This window comes from Centruroides vittatus, unplaced genomic scaffold, assembly GCF_030686945.1.
Source record: "Centruroides vittatus isolate TY-2023 unplaced genomic scaffold, ASM3068694v2 contig_1074, whole genome shotgun sequence".
In the NCBI taxonomy this organism is placed as follows: domain Eukaryota; kingdom Metazoa; phylum Arthropoda; class Arachnida; order Scorpiones; family Buthidae; genus Centruroides; species Centruroides vittatus.
The window spans coordinates 1,930,480-1,950,477 of record NW_027120692.1 but is presented as its reverse complement, the minus strand read 5'-3'; the positions used below and the strand labels follow the sequence as shown (position 1 = coordinate 1,950,477).

General features: G+C 28.0%; 1 protein-coding gene across 1 annotated transcript; it reads right to left on the bottom strand.

Moving 5' to 3' along the window:
- Nucleotides 1-704: 704 nt before the first annotated feature.
- On the bottom strand, nucleotides 705-18,861 carry mRpL38 (mitochondrial ribosomal protein L38). The gene is made up of 8 exons (XM_067268232.1): nucleotides 18,600-18,861; nucleotides 18,314-18,469; nucleotides 14,951-15,159; nucleotides 14,660-14,778; nucleotides 11,853-12,011; nucleotides 8,689-8,825; nucleotides 8,097-8,184; nucleotides 705-1,017 (listed from the first exon to the last, which is right to left on the bottom strand). The coding sequence occupies exons 1-8, from the start codon at nucleotides 18,730-18,732 to the stop codon at nucleotides 753-755; spliced, it is 1,266 nt and encodes a 421-aa protein (XP_067124333.1). The 5' UTR covers nucleotides 18,733-18,861; the 3' UTR covers nucleotides 705-752.
- Nucleotides 18,862-19,998: the final 1,137 nt, after the last annotated feature.

Sequence of the window (19,998 nt, the reverse complement as noted above, 5' to 3'; positions counted from 1 at the left end):
CATAAAAATAATAAAAAATGATTGAATAGTAAAATAAACACATACATCAACAGGATTAAAGTAACAACAATGCTATTTTCTCCATGTAATTCTACATGGAGTAAATAGCATATCTCATTGAATATGCTGTTCTATCATGTAAAATTATGCAGAGTAACCCATACAGCTTATGTAACACATTTTTAGAAATGTCATTTAAAAACTGGCAGAATTGACAATTTGTAAACAAAGTTGACTAATTATCAAGATGTAAACTGCTTCTAAGATTATTCATCATGTTGCAGATACAAAGAATGTAAAAGATCTGTTTTTTCTTACATTAAAAAAAAATTGTGATCTATGCCATCTTGATAGATCAATTTGTTATTGAGTCTGATCTGAGCTAGGAATATTTTAAATCTGTATGGGATATGGCCAAAGGATAAATTGTTCTTGCTGAGAAAGTCCAATAAAATATCATATCAAATGTGCTGGATAGAAAGTTGTTTTCTTTAAAGATCAGAAGCAATTGAGTCATTAATCATGATATTAAAAGCACATAACTTTCTAAGAAAAATATTAGAAAGATAAAAGAAACAAGTGAAAAATTATTATGTAGCTTTGAAGTTTTTCCTAATTTGTTTGTTGCTTTATTTATTTCATGTATGTGTTTCTACTTTATAATTATACAAATATAATGTTAAATAATATTTAACTCATTAAAATAATTTTATTCTAATTTTATTATAAAAACATTCTCGTTGACATTTACTTTAGCTACAGCCATCTCTTTTTTTATAGAATGTTTCTATCACTTCTGGATATGACGTATAAGGTCTTAAATCTCTATATTTTCCTAAACGATTTCTTTCTTTCCAAATCTCTGAACGCAACCAAGAAGGTGTGTCTGGTGGATTTTTATAAATATTGGGATACTTGGGTGGTGGTGGTTCTTCTTCAAATGGCATTAACCCTTTAAGTCTCTTCAGAATAACTTCTTTCCTAATGTCTTTTGGATCACGATAACGGTCTAAATATCTAAATTTTAGAAAATTTATGTAAATATTAACTGATATTAGAAAATATGAAACAATCAAAAGATTTATTCTCAAAAATGTAACAATGAAAAAATATATGGAAATAAAAAACTTATTTAATATTTAAAATCAATATTTAACCAATAAATTGATGTTTTATTCAATAATAAAGTTAATAAAATTATTAGGTTTTAAAAGTAAAGATTTAGACATGAGAAATTTGCAAGTGTAGAATCTCTGGCACATCTTTCATATTTCAGGATGTACTCAGTCTATCTAAATCTTTATTTTTGAAAGAAATGTTAATTTTTTATCAGATAATATTTAGATTAAAAAAATCAATGATTATATAAGCTTTTTCAAAAATTATACTAATTAATTAATTTCAAATGATTAATAATTTACATATGCCTAGAAAAAGCCATCATGTGTGGCATTAAAACTCATAACATCCTACAACTGTATATTCCAAAGACATAATTTGATAATATATCTACTTGATTCAGAGAAACTGCAAGTTAGAGTCCTATCTTAAGTTATAAACTTAATGTTAATGTTTTCTAGATATTTCTAAATTATTAATCATTGAGGATAGAGACTTGTTTATCTAAATCAGTGGTTCTTAACCTTTTCTTTACCTAACCTTAACAAAATGTAATTATACATTTAAACTAGCAGTCCCAGAGAAAAGGACGGCTGAGTGATCTAAGTAATAAATTCCCATAACCTTTAATTTTATTAACAGTTTTTAAAGTTCAATATAAATAAACAATCTTTATCCTTATCTGTTTCTCATAATTCAGTAATATTAATTATATTAAAAAAATCCTATTTCTAATTTATTTTAACCAATATTTCATATAAATAAATGACTAAATATTGAATACTTAAAAATATTTCTCATTAATTAAATGTTTTTGTCATTTTTGATAGAATAAAAAATTCATATAACTAGATCAAATCAGTTTTTCTCTATTCAATCAAATCAAACTATGTAACATTTGCCAAATCAATAACAGCACTGCTATGTAAATATTGTGTACAGTACATATCGTACATTCATTTTCTGAAAATTATACAAAAATAACTTTTTGATGTATTCTTCTAGTTTTTAATTTACTCTGTTTCTCCAGTAGTACACTACAGGCACATTATCCAATTTATATCAGGTTTTGCGCCTTTTTTTTTATTATCAATTTCACTTCATTTCCATGTCTTGTAATTTTTTCTTCCAAATAATTTTTCATGCGCCAAATACTCGTAATCATTTGCAACTTAATTTTTCTATATGGTTTTCAATAATGTTTAGGAGCATTTATAGTATCTACTACAGTTATTTATTCTGTGTAAACATATGATAAAAAATACCTGTAATTATTTAATTATAATTTATCTTAATTTTAGCTGCATGTTGATTAATAAAATATAAAATTTTGTCAATTTTTAAGAAACATATTAAATATAGCTACTGACTACAATGACAATCATAATACAGGTAGGATAATTTATTGGCTTACTACTTTAAAAAATATTAATAATAAATACATAGATGGAAATGCAAAGAAATAAATAAACAAAACAAACTTTCAGTAAATTTTTCAATGTTATAAAAATTGAGAACTCTTCCTATTCGGTAATGAGTTAAAATTTAACTAGTATTCAATTGCTTATGAAAAGTCACATCTATATCAATTACTGCTGCTTTTTCTATTCATTTATCTTTCTTATAATTCCTTATTTATCAACTATAAACACTTTAAACTCAAATAAATATATATTTAAAAGTAAATATTTGATAAAGAAGGCAGTTTCTCATTTTTTGGGACAATCAGATAATAAAGAACAACTTAAAATAAGTAAACAGTAGTAACTGTTTTTTTAATTTAAATAATGTTTAATAAATTAAACACTGCTTCAATTAAATAAGATATAATGTTAATTAAATAAAGTCTAAATTAAATAGGTGAGAGAATATCATATTAGAATTTTAACTTTTTTATAGAATACATAAAAGATAAAATTTTTGTATTTAATGTAGGACCCCAAAACAAAATAAAATAAAATAAACAGAATAAAATATAAAAATTAAACAGTGAAATCAATAATTAAAAAAAGTATATATAGGGAGGTTATAAATTATTGAGTACATTTCAAGGAGGAATAAAAAAAATAATACAGTAAAGTATTCACATGCATGCTGTTTTATTTAATAGGCCATTAAATAAAATATTTTACACTTTAATTAAATTCCAGATGTGCTCCATATGTAGCATATAAAATATTTAGTTGGCATTCAATTTTGCACCATATGTTACAGAGCATTTCAGGAGTTATTCCTCCACTGATTTCATCAATTTGTCTTTTCAGTTCTTCAATGTTGTAAACCTTTGTTGTGCACACCCTGTCTTTGACAAACCCCAAAGAAAGAAATCCAATGGTGTAGTGTTAAAGAATCAAAGTGGCCAGGAAATTGGTCATCAGCAGCCAATCTAACATTCAGAAAATTTTTCCTACAAGTAGTCCTGAACAATTCAACACTAGTATAGAGGTGCCCCATCTTGCTAGAAGTAAATGTTCAGTTGTCAGTATTCAATTTGTGGTATCACATGCATAACTCTACAACATATCAAGATATGTAACGCTAGTCACTGTATGCTCGGAAAAAAAAGTTTCCTAATTTTCCATCTACACTCAGTCAAGATCAGCACAGATAGCTACTCTATCATCTGAAACAAAACAGAAGTCACTATGTTTGTGTATTATTTTTTTATTCCCTCCTAAAATGCACTCAATAATTTATAACCACCCTGTGTGTATATATATACAGGTCTGTTTTGTTTCAGACGATATATATACACACACTTTTTTTAATTATTGATAAGAGTATTCCTTTGCTTTTTCTATTAAAACAAGAATAAATAAAACATTAGATATATATATCTAATGTTTTATATAAACATATTTAATGTTTTATCTATATATATATATATATAATGTTTTATATATTCTTGTCTCAATTCACCCTATCCATCAGAATACTTCTAGTTAAATACTGTCATTCCTGGAATTGCCTCTGTTGCTGACCTCACTAAACACCAAGTATGACTTGAATCTCTTCATCTGTCCTTCTTGAGGGTTCATTTAAATAATATTGCCCTGGGTTATTGGATGATGAGGAATCTGTGTCCACAGTGATCTTTTGACAGGATTTTTTACAGTAAGACTCATTAACTGAAGAAGACTGAACTTTATATCTAAAAAAATTTAATTAATATAGATCTCAAGAAAGAATTTTCTAAAATACCAATTTCCATCCATAATAAATGAGTTTTATGCTTCTGGTTGAACTGTCTCAGTGTCCACAAACACGTCAATTCCTTGTATCCTGTCATTGACCTGTTGGATCTCTTTGCCAATAAGATTAGACCATTTACTTAATCTTGTGCTAATATCATGTAGCAATTCCCTATTGTGTGGCTCTAACAATTTCCTGTTGAAATGACCATCCTAAAATCAGAATGTTTTCTTCATATTGCTGATGTTTCATATGTTGATGGTTGGATGCATTGCAATTATACACGAGCACTTATTATCCAAACAATCCAAAGGAAAAGGATTAAAGGATTCCTTACAATGACAACTCAAAATAACTTCATGTTATTTGATCACTTTCCACAACAAACTCTCCTCTTGATTTTTTAGAACTGATGATCATTTATCTTCTATTGTAATTACAGGATGATATTGATGATAGTCTTTCTAAATATCAATTCTTCCACTTTTCAGAAACTATAGTACAGCTTAAGATTTTCACTTTCAAGCACTAATTATTCTAACTAGGGCATTTTTATTACTCATGCTACCTATATAGTAGCAATAAAAATATTAGTGGAAAACACCAAGTGCAAGATGTCACCTAAAAACACCTACCTCTTCCATCTCATATGCTCTGAAGAAATTAGCTATCTCCTACTAGAATTCAACAATTAGTAATAAGTGCTTAGTAGACTTAATCTTAGGATACATTAAAAGTCATAAACACACTTGAGACCTTCATAAAATTGTACAGAAATAATAAACTGTGATATTTTAAGTTAGACAAAATCTTTCATGCCCTGCTTAAGGACAGCATTATGTCATCAGTTATACCATTAGCAGCAATTAAGAGTTGATTTCATCTTAAGACACTTAGTATTAGACGAAAGCTTTGATACTAAATACAACTTCATCAAAAACTGGAACCATACCTACAGAGTTGCGAATCACACCTAATTTGTGGCTGAAAACGTTTGATCTGTAAGTTTTTACATTGATTTGCTGGACAATTTGAGTTTAGGTGTGATTTGCAACTCTGAAAGCTTTGATTTTAAAAAATTATACTCATTAGCAAGAATCACTCTGATGTACCTATACTCTAAGCAAGAACTTAAAGTAGACCTTTAAAAAGTCGAAAGTGAACATACTTCATTTGTTATATATTTTGTTTACGAGGACTTAGCCTATTAATAGGACTTATTGCACTGGTATTTTGGCTTTAGCAATCGAAGAAAACCTTATTCAGAGAAAACAAACAATCTTTATTGATCACCTTGTATTATACCTGTATACAGGTATAATACAAGGTGCTAAAGCCAAAACACCAGTGCAATAAGTCCTATTAATAGGCTGTCCTCGTAGACAAAATATATAACAAATAGAAAATAAGGACATAGAGGCATATGAATTAATATGAACATACTTCACTTTCAATGGTCAATATACATATGTGAAAACCTGGACTAGTGTAAATTCGATGATTTCAATCTTATTTTTTTGTTCAAAAAAAAGGAGAATTATTTCAAATGCAATAATAAAACTTTGTGATTTTCCTACCAATAACACTTCCTCTGTGGGTGACACAGCTTCTGAAAAAACTACTCATCAAGGAAAATGAGAAAAAAATCACAGATTGGTGCAACCACCAACTTTACCAAATATGGAAATTAGAGTGGCAAAGGGAAGAAAGACCCCAAATAAAAAGTAAGAAGACAGACGACAAGTAAGAGTTTGCCTGCCTGATTCCAAAGTTTGTGCTCATCCTGCCATACTCCATCTATCTTCTCAAATTCCGAAGATTTCTACTGAACCTCAGCCAATGAGACTTACTACTGCAGACTATTTAGAGAATTCATCATCCTAAGCCTTCCCTCTTCTGAACATCCAATTGAACCTTCTAATCCAGGTATATATCAACCCACATATGCAAACTGTAAATGCTTTCTTTCTCAGTTTGGCACACTTTTAGCATTACACTCTTCCACTAATTCTATTCCCTTGTAAATTTTTCCCTTTAAAATTTTTATAAACTTGAACAAATACATTGTTGTTATTGAATGGTTTAATGTGTAATAGAGTGATTTACTTCCGGTATGCTGTCTCTCAACTCCCTTCTCCATCCCAAATCAGTTCATTCCCTCATATGCGCACAAGACTTATACATATACTGACATAACGATCACATATATTTCTCACTTTAAATTTTAAGTGAACTTGTCTATGGGAGAGATACTGAAATTTCTTAAAATTATATCCTGCATTTTCCTATTTAAAATTTACTTTGCATAATATCAGAAAATAACTTTTGTTTTCTATTTAAAGTAAAGAATTAATAAAAATTCGTGGCCGGCGTTAAATTACATTTAGTAAATATAAAATATAATTATGACATACAAAGATAAATCGTCTAGATATTTCGTCTAAGGACTGCCGATGGAGTGAACGGCGAAAAAGAAAGACAAGAGCAAAGTTTTTTATCTTTGTATGTCATAATTATATTTTATATTTACTAAATGTAATTTAACGCCGGCCACGAATTTTTATTAATTCTTTACTTTAAAAGTGTTATATTATAAATGTGGCAATAACACCAGATGACGCTGTTACCTGATTTTACATTTGTTCTGCGGAGGCAGTAGCCTCAAAGGAAAGGTCGTCTCCGAGATTATGTGAATCGTCTAAGGACTGCCGATGGAGTGAACGGCGAAAAAGAAAGACAAGAGCAAAGTTTTTTATCTTTGTATGTCATAATTATATTTTATATTTACTAAATGTAATTTAACGCCGGCCACGAATTTTTATTAATTCTTTACTTTAAAAGTGTTATATTATAAATGTGGCAATAACACCAGATGACGCTGTTACCTGATTTTACATTTGTTCTGCGGAGGCAGTAGCCTCAAAGGAAAGGTCGTCTCCGAGATTATGTGAATCGTCTAAGGACTGCCGATGGAGTGAACGGCGAAAAAGAAAGACAAGAGCAAAGTTTTTTATCTTTGTATGTCATAATTATATTTTATATTTACTAAATGTAATTTAACGCCGGCCACGAATTTTTATTAATTCTTTACTTTAAAAGTGTTATATTATAAATGTGGCAATAACACCAGATGACGCTGTTACCTGATTTTACATTTGTTCTGCGGAGGCAGTAGCCTCAAAGGAAAGGTCGTCTCCGAGATTATGTGAATCGTCTAAGGACTGCCGATGGAGTGAACGGCGAAAAAGAAAGACAAGAGCAAAGTTTTTTATCTTTGTATGTCATAATTATATTTTATATTTACTAAATGTAATTTAACGCCGGCCACGAATTTTTATTAATTCTTTACTTTAAAAGTGTTATATTATAAATGTGGCAATAACACCAGATGACGCTGTTACCTGATTTTACATTTGTTCTGCGGAGGCAGTAGCCTCAAAGGAAAGGTCGTCTCCGAGATTATGTGAATCGTCTAAGGACTGCCGATGGAGTGAACGGCGAAAAAGAAAGACAAGAGCAAAGTTTTCCTATTTAAAATTTACTTTGCATAATATCAGAAAATAACTTTTGTTTTCTATTTTTAAAAAATAAAAAATAAGACATTTCACTAAACTAAAATTAAAATTTTATCTATTAAATATTAAATATGATTCAATATTAAAAATACCAATTCTCTAAAAATTTTAGCACTTACTTCTGTATATGATAAAATTCAATTTATCTTCATTTATAGCATTTAAAGGTTATCTTTAAAGTTTAGCAAAAAAAAAAAAAATTAAACTTACAAATGAAAAGGTTCTTTAGCTGGATGATATACTTGACGCTTGAAATAAACTGGTTTATGCGCATACTCAAACACTGGTTCTCTCATTTCTATAAAAGTATTACAATGCAAAAGATTATTATAACTGGTAAAAAATACAGTTTTAAATTTATATAATTGTTTATGCAGAATTTGATTTCATTATATGTAAATAATTTCGTTTTTTAAACTGTACCTTTTAAAACATTAATATACAATGATAAAGATATTAATATACATTAATATCTTTATGAAAGGCTCAAATATATGCATCAATTATTATTTCATAAAATATAACTTTCAGAATTAAAACAAAAATCTTATTTCATAAGCTATTATTAATATTATATTTAAAATTTAACTAAATTCATAAGCTTTTAATATCTAAAATTCAAAATTTCCACTTTTGAGAAAATATGACTTGATTACTTTTACTGGTAAAATGAATAAAATATAAATTCAATGTAAAATGTTCTTTAGTAATTTTAATAAATTTTTTTATTTTTAATACTGAATTATAGTTTTAAATTATTTTAAAATTAAATTTTAAAAATAAATACTAAATTGTTTCTTACGCAAAGTATGGTGAAAAAAATCTGTCAATGAATCATCATAGACACTTTGGAAAAAAGAAAGACCAGCTGGTGTAATTACATCTTGATGTTCCTTATAAAAATTTAATGTTGAAAAAGTTCGTTCTTTAAGACTATAACTAATAAGAAAAATGTAAATGAAAAAAATAATTGAAATTTGGCTAAACAATTGTTTAAAATATAAAAAATTTATTAATAATAATAATAAATATAAGAAATTTTAATTTATATATATATATATATTTTTTCCCTTTTTTTTCTTTTTGATAACTTGAAACCTTGTTGTATTTCTATTGTTGTTTCTAACACACAATGCAGTGTAATCCAGCGACCACTTGGCTTACTTTCATCTTTATTTCAGTCGATACGTGTATACATTCTGTTGTTGAACTGTATGCAAGAAATGCATACAGTTCAACAATGGAACATTACCAAAACAGAGAAGATACAAGTTGAGTGAAGAGGGGCATATTAGGCCCAAAACAGGGAATGTATAGGCGTATCAACTGAAATAAAGATGAAAATAAGCCAAGTGGTCGCTGGATTACACTGCATCGTGTGTTAGAAACAACAAATATATATTTCTTCTAAATATGATTATAATATTAAATTACATTACGATTAAGTAAAAGACAACAAATCTCAATATTAATTGTCATTCTCCTAATCATTTTTATTCTTTTCTGAGAATATGAAGAATGTGTTGAAATAATATTTTGTCTTCAGAAGGGTCTATTGCAGACAGAAATTGGACTTACCAATTGGATTATCTTTGTTGGAAAAAGTGGGCAGAAATGGAAATTCAAGTCATAGAAAAATGATAATGATATAATTAAAAAGTTTGAAGAGAGCATTACTTATATAAATTAGTATGTAGATGATTATTTAGTAGTATGAGACATAACAAAACAATCAAGTTTGTATAATAAATCAATAAAAACAAGGAACTTGAGAGTGCAGAGAAGAAAATTACTTGAATATATATACAAGAATTTTAGAGAGGGTGATAACTAAGATATACAGAAAAGAGAACACATTATAATCCTTAATACGCTGGTACTTGTGTAAACTGACTAACTTTAAGTTGATGATTGTGTACAATTTCTTTACAAGAGGTTATACTTTACAAAAAGGAAAGATTTAGAACTAAAAATTAATGTGCAAAGAGAGAAATTTTTGAGAGTAAAAATTCCTTCAATAATTGTAGAAAGAGTGACATAAAAAATAGAAGAAGAATAGAAGGAGAATGAAGATGGTAGCAAGACGAACTGTAGATAATCAGGGAGAAAGATTGAAGGTAGATAATACAAGATTTTACAAGATTATGAAGAGAGAGAGAGAAATATTTAATAAGAATAGCATGTTTGATATGCATATTAGAATGTAGAATTCCAGATCTGAGACAGTCAGGGGGTTTATGCAGTAGAGATAAAGACTAAGGGTGGTACAGATAGGTATTAAATAGGATCAATGATTAGAACATTAAAAACTAGAATGGAAGAACACTGGAATGATGTAAGTAGAAAAGAGTTAAGAACAACTCTGGCAAGGGAAGCATACAAGATTAGTTTGACAATAGACTAGAAACAACCTAGTTTAATGACAGGCAAGATGAAACAACAAATATAAGATTAACAAAACAGATATATTTATGGCAGACTTACATCATATGAGGAATGTAGATAAATGTCTGAATTAAAGGAAGTTGTAATAAGGAAAGAGAACTCTAAAAATGTAAAATGTTTAGTTGACATAAAGTAGTTATAAAATTGAATAACTTGGTGTAGAGTGGTCTTTGATAAAACGTGAATGGAGAAAGAGAAACTAATTTAATATTTCTTGGGTTTGTAAATGTTCAAATATCTCTTATTATATTCTAATTTTTAAAAAAATATTCAAAAATTGGTTGTTTATTTGGAATGTCTGAAAATGTTCAAAATCAGCTGTTCATGTTGAATGTTTTTTGGAGATTGCTAAAATTGCAAATTGAATCTTCTCAAGAACATTTTGGAAATTAAAAAACTCCTCGTTAATATTTGAGATTTGTTGTGTCTTACTTGATATAAGATGGAGTCATTCTTTCCTTGTGCTGAGGATAATTTATGACTAATTCTTTCATAAGGTAAGTTTACAACTCTAATTAAGGATGTACAACTCTAGTATAGATTAGATTAATTGAGGCTTAAGAAAACTATGCATTAGCTAGGCATAACAAGATGTTCTAGGTATATATTAAACATATAAATACATACACATAAGAATAATGCAACTGTCTTTTTCTGTATTTTGCATTGTGAAGAGCATATTTATATACAAACAAATATATTCAATAGTACAATATATATTATATAATATTCTGTTATATATAAATATAGACTTTTAAATAAATTAATAAACAGTAACTTTTTAGCAATCTAAATCATAAAAAGCAGAAAACATCTCTGTGAAAATTTTTGCAAACAAAATATAATATGAACTGTAATATACAGAATCAAAAACTTAAAATGATTATGTTCACTAAAATTTGGAGAGAAATAAAGATTTAATTAAGTAATTCTAAAAATGCTTGTTTAAATATCTTTCAGGAACATTTTTCAAATGCATTAGAAAGCCCTAAGTTAGAAACAATGATTATGACTATTTTACAGTTAAACATACAGACATTCCATGCTTAACATTTTCCCAACAGAATGTCTTTTGGTTTTTAATTCCCAAGCTTCAAAAGAACATACTTATCTCTTAACACAATGTTTTTCAATGATATTTACATAATAAAAATTTATATTTAAATCCAAAAACTTCAATATATCTTTAACAAAACAATACAGTGAACCAGGTTAACTCAAATTGGTCAGGGAAAAACTCTGGACTTCAAGTTAAAAAGTTCCAAGGAATTCAAGTTAACAAGCTTGATTTAACATTTTATGCTAGCCAACTGGGAAAACAAAATGACTGAATAAATGTGACTTTGAGTTAACCAGGTCCACTGTATGTACAAAAAGTCTCAACTTATATTCCAAATAACTTGTCAAAACATTAGAATCATGCTGCATTTCTCTGCAAATAAGAGCATGCTCTTATTTGCAGAGAATTTCAAACTTCATAGAAATCAAAATTAACTTTTCTCAAATAAAACAGATACCTACCATGGCAATTTTTTCTTCAATTTAGAATAATCAACAATGGCTTCTTGTTTATAAAGAATAAATACTAAACGATGATATCCAGTTCCTCGTGGAGGAAATGGCTGAAGATAATCACATATTACTTCACCAGATGAAACATTATTACCTTTAATATTTCCTCTAAAAAATAATATAAATTTTAATGTATATATAAAATATTAATCAGGTTAAAATATTTAAATTTAACAAACATTAAAAATTAAAAGAAGTAAAAAAAAAAGCTTTTATTTTAATACTAATCAAAAGCTCCCGAAAGAGGCTGATCCATGACATCTCTTTGACATGTATCTTCTGTTGCTTTTTACTTTTTCATGTCAATAAATTATTATTATTAATTTTCCTTTTATTAAAATATAATCATAATTTAAATTTTTTACAGTTTCCTAATGCATAATTAACAAAATATTATCACATGTTATTTTTTGTAATTTTTTTTTAAAAACTTAATCACTTGACTGTTTTCTATACATTGAGTCAAATAAAGTGTTAATGAACTCCAGTTTAGATCTAATTCAAAGTCAGATTATGAATTAATTGTCTTTCATATTCACATAAACATATAACTCTAAGGTTTTGCTACACTAGCATTAATGTTTTAAGACAATCCTGCATCCAAGATTAAATAATTCTTCCTTTGTAAGTGGTACCTTGATTGTTTTCAAGTAAGCACATAAATATAGAAAATAACAGAAATACAAATTGAAATCAATGGATATTGTAATTTGAATAATTCTGAAAAGGTAGTATTAATGAAATTGTTATAAGATCAATACTAGAAAATAAAAAGACAAATACTACTTTTTCCAAATAGATAAGAGATACTTACCTGAGAAGAATTACGTAAAGAATATAAGGATACCCAAAGTGTCATTCCAAAGAAAAAGTAAACAATTGTGGATTATTATAAAAATCTTTTTAAAAAAATACAAGGAGAAAGATCAACATCAATAGAATTGAACAGACTGGAAAAAAATGACTTTTTATGGGAGTCCTAAGACAGCCCTTAGAAAATAACTGTAACAGTAACACTCAACATAAAACAAGTAAGTATTAAAGTACAATAACAATAACAACTTATAATATTGTTATTGTTACCGTAAAAAAAATCCAACGAGTTGCTTAACTTTACTGGCAACAACATTTAAAAACTGTGCATGGCACCATCTATTATATAATGCTATTTTATTAAAAAATTTTTTATATTTTTAATTATTATAAAATGGCAAAAAGCTTAATTTTAAGGGTAGGAATGAGTTTTAAATGCTAATAATAAGTAAAATCTTCATTAAGTTTGACCCCATTCGAACTGACACAACCTCCTATATCTCCTCATCCCCTTAACCATTAACCATCAAAATTTAATAGCATCGATCCCCCAATACACAAACATCCCTACAAAATTTCAGCAATTTTAGATAGAAAGCACAAGAGTTATTAAGCTTCAAAATGGGTGAAAAAATCATGCTCCCAAACACACTAAAATCTATACATACAGGAAAAAAAATCCTAAATTTGTTTTGCATTTCTCAACGTTAAGGTTATCTGAGTCCGAAAATTTAAAAATCTTGGGGAGTCATTTTTTGACTGATTACCTACTTTCCCTTTGTTCTATATAAAAGTATCTGAAAAGTGAAAATGTTTGATTTTAAATTATTTGTATGTTTTAATAGCAATGATAAATAAGAATTGTGCAGTGTTGACTCCTGATTTAACTCTAAACGACCAATCTTCTCAAGTAAGATTTAATGAATCCATTAGGGTTACTTAACTTGATGAATGCCAATTTCTTGTAAATTTGCAAATTCTTCAGTTTAACATTTACTTTAACTCTAACTTTTATTACAGAATAATGTAACTGCAATTTAAAAATTAGTTTATAACCTGATCCAAATTCTTTTTCAAATTGTCTTTTAAATACAGATAACCCATGGATTATACTTACAAAAATAAAATATTGTAAATGTATTTAGCAAATTACTATCTGTATATGTATCTAAAAGAAAAATTTTACACATATTAAGTAGTTTGTGCATTCTTCTTATAAGATTCCTTAACCTTACTGAATGATTTCATTACATAAGATTAAGAAAACAAAAGTAAAGACATGCACTTTGTATTATTGTAATTGTCTACTCGGACCTTACTTATTAGTAGGACTTTTAATAAAGTCATGCACCTTCTTATAATTATAATATTTTTGTTATGATGTCCTATGTATGGAAAGTAAATGAACATGGTTTCTACACTAAATCATTTTTTATTTGGATCACAATAAGAATTGAAATATATTTATTAGTGTCTTCAATTAAGAAAGCTTTTAAAGGAGCACGAACAACTTTATAATACTGCATCCTTTAAAATACATAAAATAATAATTTAGTCAATAATTGTTATCAATTTACATTAACATAAAATGATAATTTCAAATTAATATGTTTATTTTCACAATTCATTTATTTTAATTAAAAAAATTTAAATAAAAATGTAAAATTCTTGATCACAGATTTCTCTATGTGATCAAGAATTTTACAACTGAGAGGTGTGGAAAAGAAAAAAGGAATTTAGGATGTATGTCAGCATGTACTGTACTAAATATGGACCTTACACTATTTTTTATTAAGGATGCTCCTTAAAATTTTTTTCCTTAAAGTAATTCCACTAGCCATGTAACATCACAAAGTTAAGAGACAACTTTTTGCACTGCACAAACTCTCTAATAAATAACTATTGTATATTAATAGTATAATTAAATGAAAATAAACACTTACATAAACCAATGTAAATATTCTGAATTACTGTCAGTTAAATGACCATCAGGATTTGTCAATACAAGAGTCCACAAATCATTTGGAGTTGATTCAAATACTACTGAAGGAGCTTTTGATGCCTGTAAATTTATAAATAATATTTCAAATTTTGAATTTATGAAATATATAATTGAACAGTCCATAACAATAAGATAGACAGTGAAATTAAAATTTTTGTATATTAATTTATTTATGTTCTTTCCAACAAAAAATACATAAATTTAATATAAAATTTATAAAATTAAGTCTTACCTCTGATGGATTAATTATATTACCGTAATATACAGGAGTTTGAAGATCATCATCATATTCAAATGCTATATTCATTATGACATGTGGAGTAAAATAACCATATTCAAATAAATCATTATAGATTCCATAATGTTCAGCCACTTTCTTAATTTGACTGGGTCCTACACTCTTTTTCCATTCTTCTCTTACTTCATCAAGAGATATTTTCACTGTAAGTATGCAGAGTATAAACAATTTGTAAAAAGTTACTTTTAAATTGTTAAAGTATTAATTAAAATAATTAAATAGAAAATGTAAGGAAATATGATTTTTCATTAATTAAAGTAATGCTCAATATATAAAGCTACTTTAATTTTGTTTAAGTTTTTATTAGAGGTTGCAATACATAAATAAAATATTCAATATTTTTTTTATACTTGTTTTTTTTATACTAGTACAGACAACTGTATTTGTAACTAAACTATGAACTTCACAAACTTCTATTCTACTTAAGCTGAAGTTAATATTGAAATAATGAAGATATTCTACAGAAATAATTTAAGAAATTACAGAAATAATTATTAACTTACTGTTGAATATAAGCTAAAATATCAAATGTTACTAAACTATGAATAAAAGCTAATAATTCAAAAACTTTCTTACTGAAAATAAGTCATTGTCTAATAATGATTACAGAACTTAGGCAAATAATCAAAACTAAATTCTGCTCAAAGAAAGACTTAAATCTGAAATCCTCACAAGCCAATTTCTTTATATACCTCCTATTCTGTTTTTTACAGTAAATATGTTCATGAAAAATCTATGTGAAAAAGATAGTCTGTATGAAAAGTGAAAGATCGATTCCAAACCTTAAAAATCAGTAAAAATAATATGATAAACCATATAATAAAACATGTTTAAACAAAATATTAAAATTATAGTTAATAAATTAGAGGAGGGACAATTGTTATTTACTTATCAGCAAAATTTATATTATTTGCACGAATTTTATTTTTTATTCAATTTTTGCAATTAAACACCAAAATATCTTTAGCTTTTAATATTAAATGGCATACAAAAACTATTCTGTATTGAAAAAATTAAATTATATTGGACTGAGGGAGTAAGGCAAATACAATACAAGAGAAGGAAGTTCAGTAATTTTCGGTTAGCAGGATGCCAGACAAAAATTGCGATCAAACTCGCAAAATTGTGTGAAATTTTCTAAGTTACAACTGATTAGTAGTTTTAAATTAAAAAAGAAGAAAACTTTCTGTTTCTGTTTCATATTAGGATGTAAAAATTTAAGAAAGATGATTGTTGATTTCACCTGCATTCTATCTTCACCGTATAGTCAACAAAACGATTAGCATATTCCTGTGCTTTTTTTACCAAATGTGTGAAAATTTGTTATATTATAATACATCAAGTGTTATATTTATTTATAAACCTTTATTACATGAATTAATCTAATCTTATAATATAATTTACGCTTTTTTTAATCACTTATTACAAAATTGACGATGCAAGTTCATCAATATTACATCATAAAGTGAACATGGATATGCAAAGTAATTTTGCGCATTGGCGATAATAGTGATAATTTAACCTATTTTTATTTCAATAACCATATGTGGTGTTTATTTGTGTATTTTCTAGTTACATTCATTAAAACTTTTGAAAATGGAATAACAGTAGATTTAGGACATTCCTCACAATGAAAAAGGTACTATTGCTTTACTTCAGAAAAGTGGAATTTTGCATTCTGACAGACTATGCAGTAATAAACATCAAATGTTTTTGTATTTTGTGCAATGGAAAGTCCAAAATGAAGATGTCACATTAGGACATGCAGAGAAAAGAAGGAAATTTGAACAGACAACTGGTTTGCAGGATCATGCATATCATTTTTAAATGTTATGAGTTTTATATATTTATGGTCATTGGAACTTTCTTCATGTGAACTTTGTAAAATACAATTAGGCTTAAATAGTTCTACAACCATTGATTGGAGTAGTTATATGAGAGAAGTTTGTGCCCATTCCTTAGTAAGTCGATGTAATGTGAAGATAGGCGGTGCTAATAAAATTGTCGAAATTGATGAAACAATGTACACACACAGGAAGCATAACATTGGTCACATCCTACCGCAACAGTGGGTGTTTGGTGGTTTATGTAGAGAGTTGGGAGAATGTTTTCTTGTTCCTGTTCCAAACCGCTTGGCAAAAACGTTACTGAAAGAAGTAAAAACTCACATGCTTGAAGGAACAACTATATTTTCAGACTGTTGGAAAGCATACAGTACTAAAGAGTTAGCAGAAGCTGGATATTATCATTATCAGGTCAATCATAAATTTAATTTCGTCGATCCCAAAACTGGATGTCATACACAGAATATTGAGAGATTATAGGGAATTTCCAAATGCAGAAATAAAGTACAACAAGGTCATCATCTAGAGACCTATCTTATTGAATTTATGTGGAGAAGACAACACTGAACAGGAAGCATTTTCAGCAATATCACGTGACATCTCAAATTTCATGCCACCAAAATGATGTCACAGTCATAAAAGTAAGACGTTTTGTTATTTTGTTAAAAGTACAAAAACATTCTTTGTAATTATTTAATTTATGTTTAAAATTACATTTATATACAATTTGCAAAATAAAAATTCATATTTTCTAAAAATAGTAGTAATTTCGACTGGCATCCTGCTAACTGAAAAGTTCTGCTAAGGAAAAGTTCCTCCTTAGAAGACTTTCTATGAGAAACTGATCCCTTTTTAGGTGTTAGACACACAAAGAAAACCTGAAAAACTCCATGCAACTACCCTATTGCTAAGGCTTGAACATGAGACCTACTATCAGTGTTCAGTGTTGTATTCATTTGGCCACTGCTGGGCCTCATATTGAAAAAATAGAAATAAATGCAATTATACAAACAAATTATCAAACTTTGAATTAAATTTTTTTGACTTCTTCAGTTGGGGGATAAAATCAGAATGGAAGATCAGTTGACAAATAGATTCAAACATCCATTCCCATAGATCCATTCAAACAGATTCAAATATCCATTCAAACATCCATTCAAATAGATTGTGAAAAACAGCCAAATCTTAAAATTTACTTGAGCATGTGTTACAGACAAATACAAATTCTAAAAATTTTTTTACAATATAAAGGAAATATTTTTTCTTAGAATTCAAAACAAATAAAGATTTTTTAAAAGGTAAAATTTATTGAAATGTGTTATATATATATATAATAGCATAAAAAGAAAAAACATATATAAATTATTTTCCCACCATGTATTATTCTAAAGTTGTGTAAAACTCCACATAAAAACAGAATTGAGTGTACTGTTTTAGTTTGTGCTTAACTTACATGTTCTAGTTCGTGCAGATGCAGCTAACTGTTCTCTATCCATCATATGTTTCTTCATTAGTTTTTTCTGTTTCGCAGTTTCTAATTGTGAAGGTTTGGGAACAGAAAATCCAATATCTACTTTTGCATGTACTATAGGATCCTTTGCATTCATTTCTAAATAAATGGAAATAAATTTAGCTATCATTCATAAAAAACTGAAAACTTCTACTAAATACTATATATATATAGGTATGAATATTTAGTAGTATTTAGTGTATATATAAGAACACTCTTATCAAAATACCTTTTAACTTTTCTTCTAATGACAGATCGAAACCTGGAACTGGAATTCTTCTCAACGATCGATTTATGATAGAAAACAGAGCAATTTTATGTTTCGCAAACAAGCAAAAATTATATTTTCCACATGCCGCCATTCTTAAATATCTTTATTTACATCAACTATTTAACAATGTGTAAGCTATTAGATTACTGGAGTCATTCAATTATATAATTTTAATCTCTTCTGAATCACGTTAAATCGCATATGGAAGCCGCCATATTACAATAATCCCTCTATCGGAGAAAAATCGTCAGTAAAGTATTTTATTTCATTACATTATTTTTTTTATCATAAAAAAGCGATAAATTAAAGTATCTACATGATCTATGAACTTTTTATTATTTATGCCAAAAATTCAATGAGTTACTGTCTAATCTAACTTAAAATTAAAATATGAAAACAGCTGTTTATATTTCTTTAAAGCTTTCTATAAATCGAGTTTAGTAAATGAACTAAGTACTGTACATCAGTGCACTTCGGCACGTGCACTGATGCACTTAGGAACCGAACCAGTAACAGACTGTTTAGGAAAAAGACTGTTCTTTTTCTTAAACGACTGGACACTGGTTCGGTACAAAAAAAAAAAAAAAAAAAAAAAAAAAAAAGCGCTTCCCAGTAAATGCATTAAACGCATTGTGTTTATTTAAAAATTTTTTTTTGCCCTGTGGGCACTAAGAGAGCCTCTTTTAGCAACCCAGTTATGGGTTTGGCCAAGCCCACAATGAAGTGGCCGGGTGGTGAGGGACGGGGAATGACATAGCCGAACAAATCACCCTCGGAAAATTCCTGGGGATTTTTTTTAACCCGTCCGGATTCGATCCCGTCTCCCAGAGCGGTAGCTGCCACCTTGACCATCCGGCTTTACGCACTGTGTTTAGACTGTAAAAAATTACAAATCACTTGCCAGTTATTATTTAATTAGTGGAAGCTGGAAAATACAAAGATTCAAAAATTCAAAGAGGTTTTTTTTTTAAACTCTTTCCGCCCTGTGGGCACTAAGAGGGCCTCTTTTAGTAGGCCCATTATGGGTTTGGCCAGGCCCACAATGGGGCGACAGGGTGGTGAGGGACCGGGCCCGACATATCCGAACGGACCACCCCCGAAAAAATTCCTGGGGATTATTCGACCCCGGGTCCCCCAGAGCGGTTGGCTGCCATCTTTACCGCTCGGCCATCCGGCCAAATTCAAAGAGGTAAGTAAATTCAATATGAAACAATAAAAGTAACTATTTCACAGCTGTTTGAAGTGGGGATAGAAATCAAACGTGCTCTTTTGTTTAATTTAATATTAAACTATGTATATTTAATTAGCATTCAGTTCTTTCTGTCGATGGCACTAATCCATGCATGAAGCTATGGTC

What these genes read in the sequence shown, in the direction of transcription:
- mRpL38 (XM_067268232.1), bottom strand. Translation starts at nt 18,732, where the DNA reads ATGGCGGCATGTGGAAAATATAATTTTTGCTTGTTTGCGAAACATAAA. An exon ending in ATCTGCACGAACTAGAACAT is followed by an intron (nt 15,160 to 18,313) that starts GTAAGTTAAGCA and finishes GCATACTTACAG; the next exon opens with TGAAAATATCTCTTGATGAA. An exon ending in GAATATTTACATTGGTTTAT is followed by an intron (nt 12,012 to 14,659) that starts GTAAGTGTTTAT and finishes ATTATTTTTTAG; the next exon opens with AGGAAATATTAAAGGTAATA.